Source organism: Paroedura picta, chromosome 12 (assembly GCF_049243985.1).
Source record: "Paroedura picta isolate Pp20150507F chromosome 12, Ppicta_v3.0, whole genome shotgun sequence".
In the NCBI taxonomy this organism is placed as follows: domain Eukaryota; kingdom Metazoa; phylum Chordata; class Lepidosauria; order Squamata; family Gekkonidae; genus Paroedura; species Paroedura picta.
The window spans coordinates 5,052,245-5,065,965 of record NC_135380.1 but is presented as its reverse complement, the minus strand read 5'-3'; the positions used below and the strand labels follow the sequence as shown (position 1 = coordinate 5,065,965).

The 13,721-nt window shown below is 47.2% G+C and overlaps 1 protein-coding gene across 5 annotated transcripts in view; it reads right to left on the bottom strand.

Annotated features, from left to right (window-relative positions):
* SORL1 (sortilin related receptor 1) overlaps positions 1-13,721 on the bottom strand; it is an 84,420-nt gene that overhangs the window by 3,058 nt on the left and 67,641 nt on the right. For 2 of the 5 annotated variants that reach the window (XM_077305152.1, XM_077305148.1), the window contains exons 40-49: positions 13,578-13,674; positions 12,637-12,821; positions 11,817-11,936; positions 10,983-11,147; positions 10,640-10,814; positions 9,519-9,625; positions 8,351-8,543; positions 6,830-7,042; positions 2,652-5,455; positions 768-2,534 (exon numbers count right to left, since the gene is read on the bottom strand). In XM_077305152.1, the coding sequence (XP_077161267.1) occupies positions 5,388-5,455; positions 6,830-7,042; positions 8,351-8,543; positions 9,519-9,625; positions 10,640-10,814; positions 10,983-11,147; positions 11,817-11,936; positions 12,637-12,821; positions 13,578-13,674 (1,323 nt within the window). In that variant the 3' untranslated portion in view covers positions 768-2,534; positions 2,652-5,387. Of the gene's footprint in view, positions 1-767; positions 2,535-2,651; positions 5,456-6,829; positions 7,043-8,350; positions 8,544-9,518; positions 9,626-10,639; positions 10,815-10,982; positions 11,148-11,816; positions 11,937-12,636; positions 12,822-13,577; positions 13,675-13,721 lie in introns of those variants that run through there. The other 3 variants (XM_077305149.1, XM_077305150.1, XM_077305151.1) reach the window with 3 other exon arrangements.

Here is a 13,721-nt window from a genome sequence, read left to right as displayed (position 1 = left end):
CGGAGGGGATCTCGCCCACCCATCAGTTTGAACGTTTCCAAAAAGGTAAGGGAAGCAACTCCGTTACCTGCAAGGTCTCCTGAGATGCTCCTATCTGGTCCCTGCGCCAATCCTCCCAGCAGCTCCTCCTTGATGCCCTTCACCGAGGCAGGTAAAATCTGCCATGGCATAGCCTCCCCCCCCCCCCCCGGGACTGAGTTGTAACTGAAAATCCAATTCTCATAATAACCCCTCAGAAAATCCTATACCCGCACCCTTTTATTAAGACTAAAAAGGAGTGTGTTTTTATACCCTGCTTTTCCCTACCCGAAGGAGCCTCAAAGCAGTTTACAAAGTCAAAACGCTAGCCAATTTAATGTCAAGGAAGTGAAACCGTGGCGCTGAAAACAGAACAGACACCATTTCTATGGCGAAGGGGAAGGTTTAGCAGGCATCAGAAAACAAAAAAATGAAGCATCCTAGAGCAGGGGTAGTCAACCTGCGGCCCTCCAGATGCCCATGGACTACAATTCCCATGAGCCCCTGCCAGCGTTCGCTGGCAGGGGCTCATGGGAATTGTAGTCCATGGACATCTGGAGGGCCGCAGTTTGTCTACCCCTGTCCTAGAGGAAGGTGTTTACCTTCCCCCCTCGCCCCCAGAATGACATGGGACCAGCTGTTGTTTCAAGCAAGGCAGAACCAATCTTAACATTCCCCTAAGATGTTCCGGAAGTCTTTCAGCTTGAGATTTGCGCACTACAAAATAAATGGACGGGGGCACACATTCATTCATTTGGGGTTGTTTTATAGCAGATTCCATTAGTTGATCATCAGGTGACCACAGATGACGACGACATTTCGACAGGAACACGTCCCCTCCCCACATTTTATTAAACGTTTCCTCCGCCCAACGTTCTAGTTTGCCCCCGGATCTTGTCGGGATTCGATCCAAAGTCTTTTCGGCAGTCCTTGGGAAAGAGCGAAGAGTGACTTGGCCATCTCACACATTTCTGATTTTGTTCCGAGGCGGAACGACAGTCTGGCAAGGGATTTTTCCCCTGCTCCAGTCCAGGGCGTTAAGATGAAGGCGGACGACAGAGAAACAGCGCCGGGGTGCGGATATCCTGCAGCGGTCTTTCTTCTTGGACTCAAGCTCTTCCCGAGTCCGAAAGAGACGGCAGATGCCACGGCTGGGAAGAAACTCGCTGGGCTGCAACCCAAGCAAAGCGAGAGACGGCACTGGAGTTCGGCTACCACAGGACTGAAATGGGGCTGCAGTCCTCTGGCTGGCCTCCAAAGGAAAAATGGCGCACGGGACTTGCACACTGGACCATCTCCTTCTGTACATCCCTGGGAGCCAGCTACGATTTTGGGCCCGGCGGCCCGGCTGGCATCAACCTGAGCCTGGGCGTTTTCCATCATGGCCTCCTGCTGGGTGGAATGGGCTCCCTGAAGAGGCGAGGGAGATCCCCCCCTTGGAGATCTTCAAGAGGCGCCACCAGGCTAGGTTGTTTGCTAGGGCTTTTCAACGGCAGGCATCTTTTAGAGGGGAAAGGGAGGCAGAGATTTGGGGGGGGGAGGGGTTGAAATTTTATTGTTCTTTGAACCGGAAATTATTCCCCCCCTCTCATTATTATCGTAATCAGCCTGGAAACACGATGAAGAAGGCAGAGGGTAAGCGTTTCAATGCTGCCGTTCTACACGGCCTGTTCCCTGGGCAGCCGTGGCCAGCAATCCAATGCTGATTTTATGAATTTAGGCAGGGAGGGATGTGCCAGTGTTTGTCTTGTGGCCCTTCCTTGCATCCCCAGGGAATTGCTGATTGCCACTGTGGGATGGTAGGTGAATTTCCTCCAGGCCAGGCTGGATTCTGGAGATTTTTGACTGGGGTAGGAGAGATCACTTGGGCCTAGAATTGAGGTCACTGCAGATAGGCAGCTAGTAGTGAGTTCCTGCATTGGGCAGGGGGTTGGACTAAATGACCCTGGAGGCCCCTTCCAACTCTATGATTCTATGATCACCACATTACTGTCTGGCCTGCCAACACCTTTACTCATTCCTTGTCCTCTTACAGGCTTTGGGTTTGGAGCTATGCTAGTGCTTAGACCAAATTGCTTTTACTCCCTAGGTCAGGCTTTCTTAACCAGGGTTTTGTGAAATCCCGGGGTTTCTTGGCCTTCTAGGAAGGGTTTCCAGAATGGCTGCGAGCACATTATATTTCACCGTCAACATTTATCAGGTAATATGACCATATAGGGTCAACACTGACCCCCCCCCTCCAAAATGACCAATGATAGGCCTGGAGGGCGTGGGAAGGGGAGGGGCCCTGGGTGGGTGGGCGTGTCCACAGCTGTACTTCCCAACCATATTCTGCACAATTGTGCTACATCTGGGCTTCCTCAATGCCTGAAGAACGTTTCAGGGGGTTCTCAGCGTTGTAAAAGTTGAGAAAGACCGCCCTAGCTGGACTTGGTGTTGGATCCCACTGGTGTCACTTTTTTCTAGATCTCAGATCCTGCTGTATGAATGTCTTCCCCATGGCAGGGGTAGTCAACCTGTGGTCCTCCAGATGTTCATGGACTCCAATCCCCATGAGCCCCTGCCAGCAAACGCTGGCAGGGGCTCATGGGAATTGGAGTCCATGAACATCTGGAGGACCACAGGTTGACTACCCCTGCCCCATGGGACTGGCTCCTAACTGGAAGTGAATTTAGCCGTTTTCTGATGCCCTGGCTGCTTGAGTCCGGGGTGGGGAACGCCGTCTGCCAGAGCTACCACCTCCTACTTTGGGAAGGAATTTAAAACTGGTCATTTCTACACGAGAACATCCGACTTCCCGTGGAACATTCCCGAAGGCTTGTCTCCTGTTTCCAAAACTACAGACATGGCAGAGAAACAGGCATCTGGTATATTTACAAAAAACAAAACACACACAAACCCCCAACGGGGATGCTCTTCATTCAGTTTTGTGCTTCAGACTTCCGTGAAAATATACAATTTACTCAAAATAGCCATCCCGCCCACATGTCAGAAGTCAAGAATGCCAGTCTTTATATAAAAATGCCCTAGCCCTGCAAAGAATCTTCTCACAGTGGTCTTTTTAATCTTCTTTTTTTTTTTTTTTTTTTGCATAAAGAAAAGTGTGTGCATGTACATGCTTAACAGGTTCAGGGAGTCTGGGGAGTGGAACTGGGAGTCGATGCTGAGACTCTCCCTCTAGCCAAGTAGTTCTTAGGTTCTGGGACTCTGCAAGACCACTATTTCCAGCCACGGGATCTGAAGAAGTGAGCAGTGATTCACGATAGCTCTTCCCCTGACACAAATTTTGATAGCCTTCAAGGTGCTCCTGGACACTTGCTCTTTTCTACGGGCACGGTGTGTGTGTGTGCGCACATGTGTGCATTGCTCAAGGGTGGCCAAACTGTGGCTCTCCAGGTGTCCATGGACTAAAGAGAGACGTGTCTGGTAGCCTGCTGATTTTCTGCGTTTGCAATATACCTGCCATGAAATAAAACTGGAGGGGAACAAAAGCAAACCAACAGTCTTGTGGGTGGAGAAGAGAGAGCCCTAGCATCTGAAGTGGGTCAGATGTTAGCAGCTGGCAAGACTATGAACATGTTGTAAGAAGCCCGTTGTATGCCACCCTGGCATGCCTTGAGATGAGGCCAGCACCACAAAAGGAGCCCTCGATTTTACTCACAAGATACAGGGGATTCTGGACCACGTGGCTCGTGAATTCGTCACAACAAACCGCGGCTAGCGCCAACCGAGGTTAGCAAACGGGCGACAAACCTGAATTTGAAAGCCCAGTTCTATGCCAAGCAACCAACTCAACTTTGTTGTGACACTGCACTTGAATGTTGCAATTCACTCAGTTTTTCCTTTTAATCCACTCATGAAAACAATCCATCCCTGGTGCTGCTCTTTTTATCTAAATCAGGAGTAGTCAACCTGCGGCCCTCCAGATGTCCACGGACTACAATTCCCATGAGCCCCTGCCAGCGTTTGCTGGCAGGGGCTCATGGGAATTGTAGTCCATGAACATCTGGAGGACCACAGGTTGACTACCCCTGATCTAAATGAATGGGGGAACTACTCATGTTCAATGATCTTGGACTGATGAATAGATGCTTCTTGCTCTCCGGGATCCAACACTGCAATCGGATGACTGCGCTGAAATCTCTGAAATCGTGTCCCTGCGCTTGTTTGCAAATATGCATTCCAAGAGCTCTGCCAAACACATTCCAGCCCTCAGCTTAGCAAACTGATGACCATCATGCCACTCTTGTTTTGTTGTTTGCTCCCTTGGAACACAAAATTATATAAGAATTTTTCAAAACCCTGACGTTATTTGCTTTGCTTTGCTTTTTACTATATCAGTACCTAATTTGATGACAGGATGAGGAAGGGGGAAGAAACATCCACTGGCCCGTGTCACAAAAAGATAAAAGTGGTACACCTTCCCACACAACTGGGACTGCTGGAATTCTGACCCAAAGCAGACTTCCCAATAAATTAATCAAACAAAAGCAGGGAGGTGGGGGAAGATCCTCACAGGAACAAAGTCCAAAGAATCCTTTAAGTTGCTGTAAAACCTTCAGGAACAATTCTCTCTTTCCATATATATATATATATATATTTGTTATTTCCTGAATATTTTTTAAATAAAATTTTCTCTTAGAAAAAATTTTTAAAAAGATGTGCCAGTTCAGACTCCGATCTTGAGAGAACAGGTCCTTTCAGTGACTGGTCCCAGGGGCCGCTGCACACAAGGACCCTGGAAGTGAGAGCGTCATTGCAACAATGCTGGGGCAGGGAGGGGAACTCTGCTGGGGAAAAACTTGGCCTAGCATTTTCCCCTCCTCCTTCCCTTTTGAACCCCTCCTCCACTCGACACCTTCATATAATGAAGGTGGCAAAAGGACCGCTTGGCTTTCTCGCACCTTGCCGCTATCTCTGGATAGAATGCACCACAGGGCTGCCACAGAAATTGGCAGCTTGTGTCGACTTCCATCTCCCCTACCCCTGATGCAAGTTCTCCGAAGAGCGGAGTCGCAGTCTACCAAAGACATCTCACAGACTTAAAAGCATGCCCAGCAAGCACGGCCTTGTAAGACTAAATTAAAAACTTCCAAAAACAAAACAGGGGGGGGGATTTGTTTTTTGTTTTTTTTAACAGGAATTGGAACTAAATCAACCTGGTTTGAAAGTTCACAGCTGTGTACTACAAAGGGTAATAATTGTGTCTTCTTTTTTTTTTTTTTATCGGCCCATACAAAAATAATATGTTGCAACTCAAAAGTGCATATTTTTTTTTCCTGGTTTTCGTTTCTTTAAAATAAACCGTTGGCTATTTTTATCAAATGAAATATTTACACCGTTTTGGTTTCCAGAGTTGGGCGCGCTCTTCAAGCTATCACCATGGGGACGTCGTCGGAAAAACCCGTGATCATGGCGGCTTCGTCGTCCTCATCCCCTGGGGAGGAAACATACACAGGCTAAAGATACGCGGCCTTAGCAGGGCTGGCCCCTTGTTCTGGGAGATCATCCACAGGCCAAAACCCGCTTGAGTTTTGCTGCACTTTTCAAATCAGGGGTTTCAGTTCAACGAGGTCTTTACTTAACCCTGTTTTATTTAATTCGATATAATATCGTATTTCTATCCTGCCTAGGGTTATGCGCTTTGGTGCAGTTCGACCGCAGGGGTAGTCAAACTGCGGCCCTCCAGATGTCCACGGACTACAATTCCCATGAGCCCCTGCCAGCGAATGCTGGCAGGGGCTCATGGGAATTGTAGTCCATGGACATCTGGAGGGCCGCAGTTTGACTACCCCTGGCCTTGGCGATCACTGAAGCCTACAGGCACCAGAGCTCCTACGCGTGGCTTCGGGCTCTGGGTGGGTCACAACGTACCAAAGTAAAAACGTTTTAAAATACTACAAAAAAAAAACAATTAAAACCCACAGATAATTAAATTCGAATCCCTTAAGCAGTTTCTCTTAAAAACATTTTTTTAATTAAAAAAAAAATTTTTTTTAAACAGTTTAATTTTTATAGATGTCTCTGTATCAAGGATAAGGAGAAGCTATGAAATCCTCTTGTAATTTTTCTGTACATTTTTAAGGCAAAGCCCTACTTTCTCTTCTTTCATTAGGGTATTGATGCAGGGCCAAAGCTCATACTGTTCTACAAGAAATGTTTAATGTTAAGCATTTAACTTAAACCTAGAAATATCTGTTAGGACAGCGCTTAGATTGTGTTAGGCAGTTAACGTGAGGTCTACGTTCTCTTAAGTAAGTTGATTATTAACAACTTTTCTTTTGTATATCTAAATAGGCCTCTTTTCTTAAATGCAGTGGAAATGTGGATGGCTCTTAGACTCAAACGTTTATAAGCGTTGGGCAAACGTTTATATCATTGTGTAGTTAATGTGGGGCAGTACATTTTCAAATGATGACTATATTTTACTATTCTTTGTATTAATAACCCATACTGTATCCTATATTTCTATCTTTATGAAAATAAAAAACTTGTATATATATATTAAAAAAAAAATTTTTTTTAAGGAGAGAAAAGAGAAAAAAAACTCTCCCCCTCCCCACAGCCAACAGCTGGATAACAAACAGGAGGGAAAAATCACTCCGGCCAACCAAAGCCAGCCTCCTCAGAAGGAAAAGGAACTTGACTTTTTCAGGCTGCACGAAACCGTAACACGTTACGGAACGAGAAAAGAAAAAGAGAGCCATTTTGAAGCTAAATGACAGTTAAAAGGAACAAATCCCCTCAGAGCGGAGTTCGGCATCTGCTCGGAAATTTAAAGCAAAAGACCACCCGCGTCTTGGATACGTACCTAAATCATCACCTGAGGAGAATATGGCTGACCCCAGCCGGGAGTTGTAATGGCTGTTGGCAAAGGCCGTGAAGCTGTTCTGCAGACGCCTGTGCCTCATGTACAAAACGACAAAGCCCGCGCCCACCGTCACCAGCAGCACAAACAGGATGGGGACCACGATGGCAGCAACATCCGTGGACCTGCCCCTTTCGAAAGCGCCAGGGTCTTCATCTACGGGAGCAGAGGGAGGCCAAGGAAAAGGAAGAGACTCAATCAGCAGAGAACAAGAAGTTCTCCACAAAAAGTGCCCTGTTCCAGTGGAAAAACTGATCTAGATCCAGCTTGTGTACTGCAATTCTTAAAACATTGATACGCATTCAGTGGCCTAGGAGCTACGTGGGGGTGGCTCTTTAGAACACCATTCCCTAATGTGGCACCTGCCCCATGTTCCAGGGAAGTCAGCAAGGACCTTGTCCAGTGGGGCTTGTGGCTGGTAGGCAGTTCTCCTCTTGCTGGACGAACAGGCAAGATGCAATCCACCCGGAGCAGAAGGCCTCCTGCCCAGGATGGAAGTCAACGTGCCTCCTTATATTGATGGAAACTGGCAATATGGCTCTTCCCAAGCTGCACAAGGACTGCCACCAGCTTATTTTTATCATCCACTCCAGGGGTAGTCAAACTGCGGCCCTCCAGATGTCCATGCACTACAATTCCCAGGAGCCCCCTGCCAGCGAACGCTGGCAGGGGGCTCCTGGGAATTGTAGTCCATGGACATCTGGAGGGCCGCAGTTTGACTACCCCTGATCCACTCCTTCACCTGGACTGCGTTTTCTCAGAACAGCCAGTTTCGAGACCAGTGATACCGTAGCAACAGACAAGTTTTGGCAGGAAAGGTTTGAGCGTTTGAGAGTACCCTGAAAATCTTGTTGGTCTTTAAGCTGCTACTGTCTTGAAACTGTGAACGGGCAAGGAAAACATGATCTCCTTTCCAGCAAAAACAGAGTCCAGTCAGGCACCCTTAAGACCAACAAAGATTTATTCAAGGCGTGAGCTTTCGAGTGCAGGCCCTCTTCCTCAGACGAAATGGAACAAGGATCATAAGCGTGCAGATACAAGGCAAAGTAAATTGTGGCAAATTAGTAAACTATGTCCAAATTAAGCCATGGGATGCCATATAATTCTTTGCAAAAACAGCTAAGCAGTCCTTTTGAGTTCAGTTGTCGTTCACAAAAACATTGGAGAAATAAAACTGTCCATGTTAGTAATTAAGGGCAGGCACTTTCCCAGTTGCCAGTTCTCCTTCCCAGTTCAGGATCTTCTTGAAGGATCCCTCTGCTTCCCCATGGCATTGAACCTCCCTTTTGACTGGTCTCCTTCCCTTCTGGCCAACTGACCATTAAGAGGGAAGGCCCATTGATTATTTCGGACCTTCCCAGAGTTGCTAACTCAGTATAGGAAAAAGCCAGAGATAAGTGACTCTACTATTACTACAGAAGGTGCGTGAAGGGAGTGTTCTACTGCGAGACCTACAGGCCTTACCCATTCCTAGTTCATCGTACAGCAGCGTAGCAGGCTCCCCGCACATCTGCCCGCTGTAGAGACATCTGGCCTGGACAGTGAAGGAGTAATTGTGGCCTATTTTCAGGTTGGAAACTTTGAAGACCGTCTCTGTCGTATTCCCTAGATAGGCAGTGACGTTCATCATCCGGTCAAACATGTGTATTTCATACCCCTGAAATCAGAAAGAGAGCAAGTCGTTTCAGCTGTGCGTTATTTTTAACTCAGTTATTTAAAACATTGGTACAAAGACCTTTCCGCTTTCTCAAAATAGTTCGTAACGGCACTACCTAAAAGGTAGCTTCCTGTCCAGACCACAGGGAGACCTCTTGACTGTTCCATCAATCAAAGTTGTACATCTGGTGAGTACACGAGAGAGGGTCTTTTTCAGGAGCCGCCCTTCGTCTCTGGAACAACCTTCCCAAGGGGGTGTGCCTGGCCCCCTCACTTTCAAGACTTAGGAACATAAGAGAAGCCATGCTGGACCAGGCCAATGGCCTATCCAGTCCAGCATTCTGTGTCACCTAATGGCCCAAACCATCAGGAAGTCCATCAGTGGGGCCAGATCGACAGAAGCCCTCCTCCTGGTGCACCCAAGAACACACAGTACCTCTGCCCCAGGCATAGCGTTCTATCTACACCTTGTGGCTAATAGCCTCTGATGCGCCTCTGTCCCATCTGTTTCTTCAACCCCCTTTTGAAGTTGTCTGTGATTGTAGCCACCACCATTTCCTGCGGCAGTGAATTCCACGTGTTAATCAAGTAGTGAGCCTGGGATATTAAATGCTGGTTTTATGTATTTGTATGCATGATGTATTCTATGCATACGGTAAGCCGCCTGGAGCTCCATAAGGAAGAAAAGTAGCTAGTGAATGTTTGCAATAAATGAATAAAACAGCAAGAACAGTAAAGGCCCCAATGACACACACTGATTGGTTGTGTTTTTGGGCTCTTGCTATTTTCACGGCTCTCTTCACCCTCTGTTTTGTTCTGTTTGCTGCTGGGGCGAGCCAGAAACAGAAAAGGAAAGGACAACTGTAAGCAAATGAAGTTACATGCATGTAGGCCGGCATGTGTAGTGTGTGCGTGGGTCATCCATATTGAAGAAAAAAGAGAGGAAAAACAGCATCCAAGCAAGATGCGAACTCACCCGACTTTCGCTGAAATGACTCTCCTTTAAGGCTAAGCTCTTCCAAAACAGCAAAATGTGATCATTTTCTGGTATAATCTTTAAGGCTTCTGGAGCAGCCAAGGAAGCTGCAAAAAGAGAGTGAGGGGAACAGTAGAACAGTAAATCTATTCCTTCCTCTCTATATTATCCCACCCTCCTTCTGTAGAGTTCGGAGTGGCAAGCACGGTTCTCCACCCTCCTTCTCAATGTTGCCTTTCACCAGGCATGTGAGGCGGAGAGCTGAGCAACCAACATCCACTGAGCTGCACAGGACTTGGTGGAGAATCAAACCCAGATCTCCCCAATCCTAGACAAGCTACACCACACAGGCTATCTCACTATGTTTTCAGTGGCACATTGTGGAAAGGGATGCACAGGTGGGGTAAGAGCCAGCTTGGTGCGGTTGGTTAGGAGTGCAGGTTTCTAATCGGGACTTGCCACAGCACTGATAAAAGGCAGAAGAGTTGGTTTTATACACCACTTTTCACTGCTTGAAGGAGTTCCAAAGCAGCCTTCCCTTCCTCCAGACTCAACATGCAATGGGCTGATTCAATCAAGGAAGCCACGAGGGCCCTCTGTTTGTAAGACCTGCAAGAGGGCTCTTAAGGACTGGACTTTTGAAGGTCATCAATTCATAGGGTCACTGTAAGTGACTTGATTGTCATTTCACACACATACCCCAAGGAACAGAAATGGACAAACTGCAGCCTGGTAGCCCCATTGGGCACTCAGAAGATTTCCCACTGTCTTTCGAGCTGCGTAACAATTTGCCTGGGGCATCCGTCCGCTAAACTGCAACATTAGGTCCTAGGCCAACACTCCCCCTGCACAGGCCAAAGCCACTAAGAACTGCATACTGGAAGAGAAAGACCAAGTTTGGGCCCCACATGCTTTTGAGGCTTCCAGGTGGGATGCCAGCTCCTCCGGTATCCAGCACTGGCCGCAGGAAGAGCTGGCTCAGAGTCCTCAAAAGTGGGCGGGGGCCCTTCTCTGGTCCTTGGGCTGAAAGATTTGCCCAGCCACATTCCCGAGGCTTTTCTGCAATGGACCCCCCACCCCCCGCCCACACACACCCATGCCTCCCAATGCGACAGACTTACCTGTGCTAACCTTCAAGCTAGCTTCTTTGCTCATGTTTACAAGCTGGACGATGATGTGGTACTTCCCACCTGGTTCCAGCTTCTTGATGGTGTACTCCACGGTGCTGTTTCGTGTTTTCACCTTGTAGTTCCTATCTGTTTTCCTTATTAAATCTTTCACTGAAACAGCGTATAGCTAAGAAAGGAGGGGGGGGGAAATCAGACAGAGAGACAGAAAAATTATTTTTAGAAAAATCACGCAAAGAGATCTTCCCCTCTCATTAGGAGCTTTTGAACTCTTCCTGAGTAGCTGGGACTGTGCTTTTCAGCCCCAGAAACTCATGGAGTGGCAGGGTGATCTTACCAAATCTTGGTCAGGGGAATCATAGGGTGACTCCCATTTAATGACAGCAAACGTTTTCCCCGTGTGCACCGTGTGGAGATGTCTTGGGGGCAGACGGTTGTCAGGGATCATCTTCACAACGATGTAGTCAGAAGGTGGGCCTTGGTACGGGGACACCACGCGCACCTGGAGAAGGACAGAGAGCAAGACGGGGAGCTGCGTTACGTCTGTCTGTGGCTGTAGAAGACAACAACCATTCTGCTCCCACTCTAGGTAAAGGTAAAGGTATCCCCTGTGCAAGCACCGGGTCATGTCTGACCCTTGGGGTGACGCCCTCCTGCTCCCACTCTAGAACAGGCAAAAAAAAATTTCAGATTTATTAATTAATCAGACCAATGGTACTAAAGAATGGGGACGACGTGCAACAGAGAGAATTGATTTGGCAATAGAAAATATATATCTTGCGAAGCAGGGCCATTATTCTGTATACATTTTGTATCGCTTTCTTTTTTGATTGTGTTGAACCACTTCTTAGAATGCGCAGCTTTCGACGATTTTTTCTTTTAATTTAAAGGAAATATTATCGACCCGAATATAAAACTCCAGATGTAAGATAATTGCTCCGGTATAAAAGCTGATTTGGAAGCCAATTCCCTAAGGAGGGGGCCACAAATGGTCGTATAACTCAACAAATATTTAACAATGTATATTAAAAAACTAATTAACCCCCACCCACTCAAGAACCCCTTCTGCGGCTGTAAAGAAACCACAAAGGTTTCCCAAATCCCTGGTTGTGAAAGCCTGGCCTCGGCTGTCTTTGTTGGGGGGAAAGGAAATGAAAAGTCACACTCCTACCAAAAACAAGTATTGCTCGTCTCTGCTGACAATGACTGTGAAGTTGTGTAGCATGGTGTTCGCGCTGCTGGGGTTCCTGTACAACTCCTGGAAGGACGTGGCATAGAATACACCATACATCTGCAGAGGAAAAAAAACGAGAGAGAAAGGCAAGCCAATTGTTAGGCTCGGGTTTTTTAAATTTATTCCCTGCCTATCTCCCTAAGAGGGACCCAAAGTAGCTCATCGATTGCTCTCTCCTCTTTCATCTTAGCCTCGAAAAAACCAGCCTTGGAGGTAGGTTAGGCTGAAAGCATCAGAGGTCCGGGGTTTATCAGTGAGCTCCTATGGCAGAATGGAGATTCAAACCCGGTTCTCCTGGATCCTAAGTGGTGTCTACACAGAGATGGGATTTTGTGGATTTCCTTTTGCAGGGGCTCATAAGAGCAAAGAGACAACGGGCCTCCATCTGACCAGTTTCTACACAGTTTCTCTGCCTCAGTTTCCAAGCAGTGTCTACTCCCCCCCCCTTTCCCTGGGGACATCTGCAGGTTTGTTTTTTAAAAATCACAACTAGAAGTTAATTATATCAACATATTAAAACAATAAGTGTAACAGGTTCTCTGAATTCCCGGCTTTCTTTTCTTTAAAAAGTCTTCCATCCAAGATTTAGTTTCCCTTATCAATTATTATTATCAGCCTTTTTTACAATGAAGAAACCATAATAACCGAATTTCTGGCATCCTTCCCCCACAATTACGTTGCCACAGGCAGAACGAATTCCCAGAATGAATATCCTTTGGCACGCTTTGCAAAGGGAAGACCAGGAAAGAATCCTTACGACGTTCCTCGGGCCGGTCCAGTTGCATTCGACGGCAGTTTGATTGACAGGTTTGGCTTTCAGACTGGGAGGGGGTGGCCTGGTGCCGCTGGTCACCACGTGTGCAAACGTCAGAGGACTATCTCCCAGTTCGGTCTTGGCCCAAGCGGAAATCTCGTACGGTGTCTGAGCAGTCAAGTTACTCACTGAAGAAGAAGAAATTGTTTTGGGGCTAAGCAGGAGTGTCTGGAACTCCCTTCCCCACAAAGGTTTTGTTATGAATCTACTCAGCGACAAAAATTCTTCATTTCTATTTTAAAGACTAGACCACGGTTGGCCAAACTGTGGCTCTGCGGATGTTTGTGGACTACAATTACCATGAGTCCCTGCCAGTATGGTGCTGCCAGGGGCTCATGGTAATTGTAGTCCGTGGACATCTGGAGTGCCATGGTTTGGCCATCCCTGGATTAGACCAACTGTCTTGAGCTTCATGATCGGTTGCAATTCAGCAGTCTCTCTTTATAACCTTGCTTTGAAATCCCTTTGTAAGAGAACTGCTACTCTTTGGACCAGGGGTAGTCAAACTGCGGCCCTCCAGATGTCCATGGACTACAATTCCCAGGAGCCCCTGCCAGCGAATGCTGGCAGGGGCTCCTGGGAATTGTAGTCCATGGACATCTAGAGGGCCGCAGTTTGACTACCCCTGCTTTGGACAGTAACTGAATCTCCTGGAAGGTTCAAATGTTCCTTCACTGGTTTTTGAAAAATCGTGGTTTCTAAAGTCAGACTTCTGTCCATTTGTTTTCTGTTCTACGGCCTTGTGGCAATGCAGAAATGCCTGACTCAGTGGGAAAAAAGTCTCAGCAAAGCCCTCCTGAAACTCAGACACTTACACCTCTTCAAACTACAGTCATTATGTGGGCTTCTCTTAGGCAAAAGGTTATTCTGCTGAATGGACTCACCGGTTTGGGCAGACTTTTCCCCCTCGATGAACAACACCCTTTTTTCTTGTCTGTGCGTGTCGAAGGTCCAGAAAATGTTCACCACGAAGCCATACACCTGTAAGCAAAGAAATAATGTTAATAGCGATCACAACAACAACAATA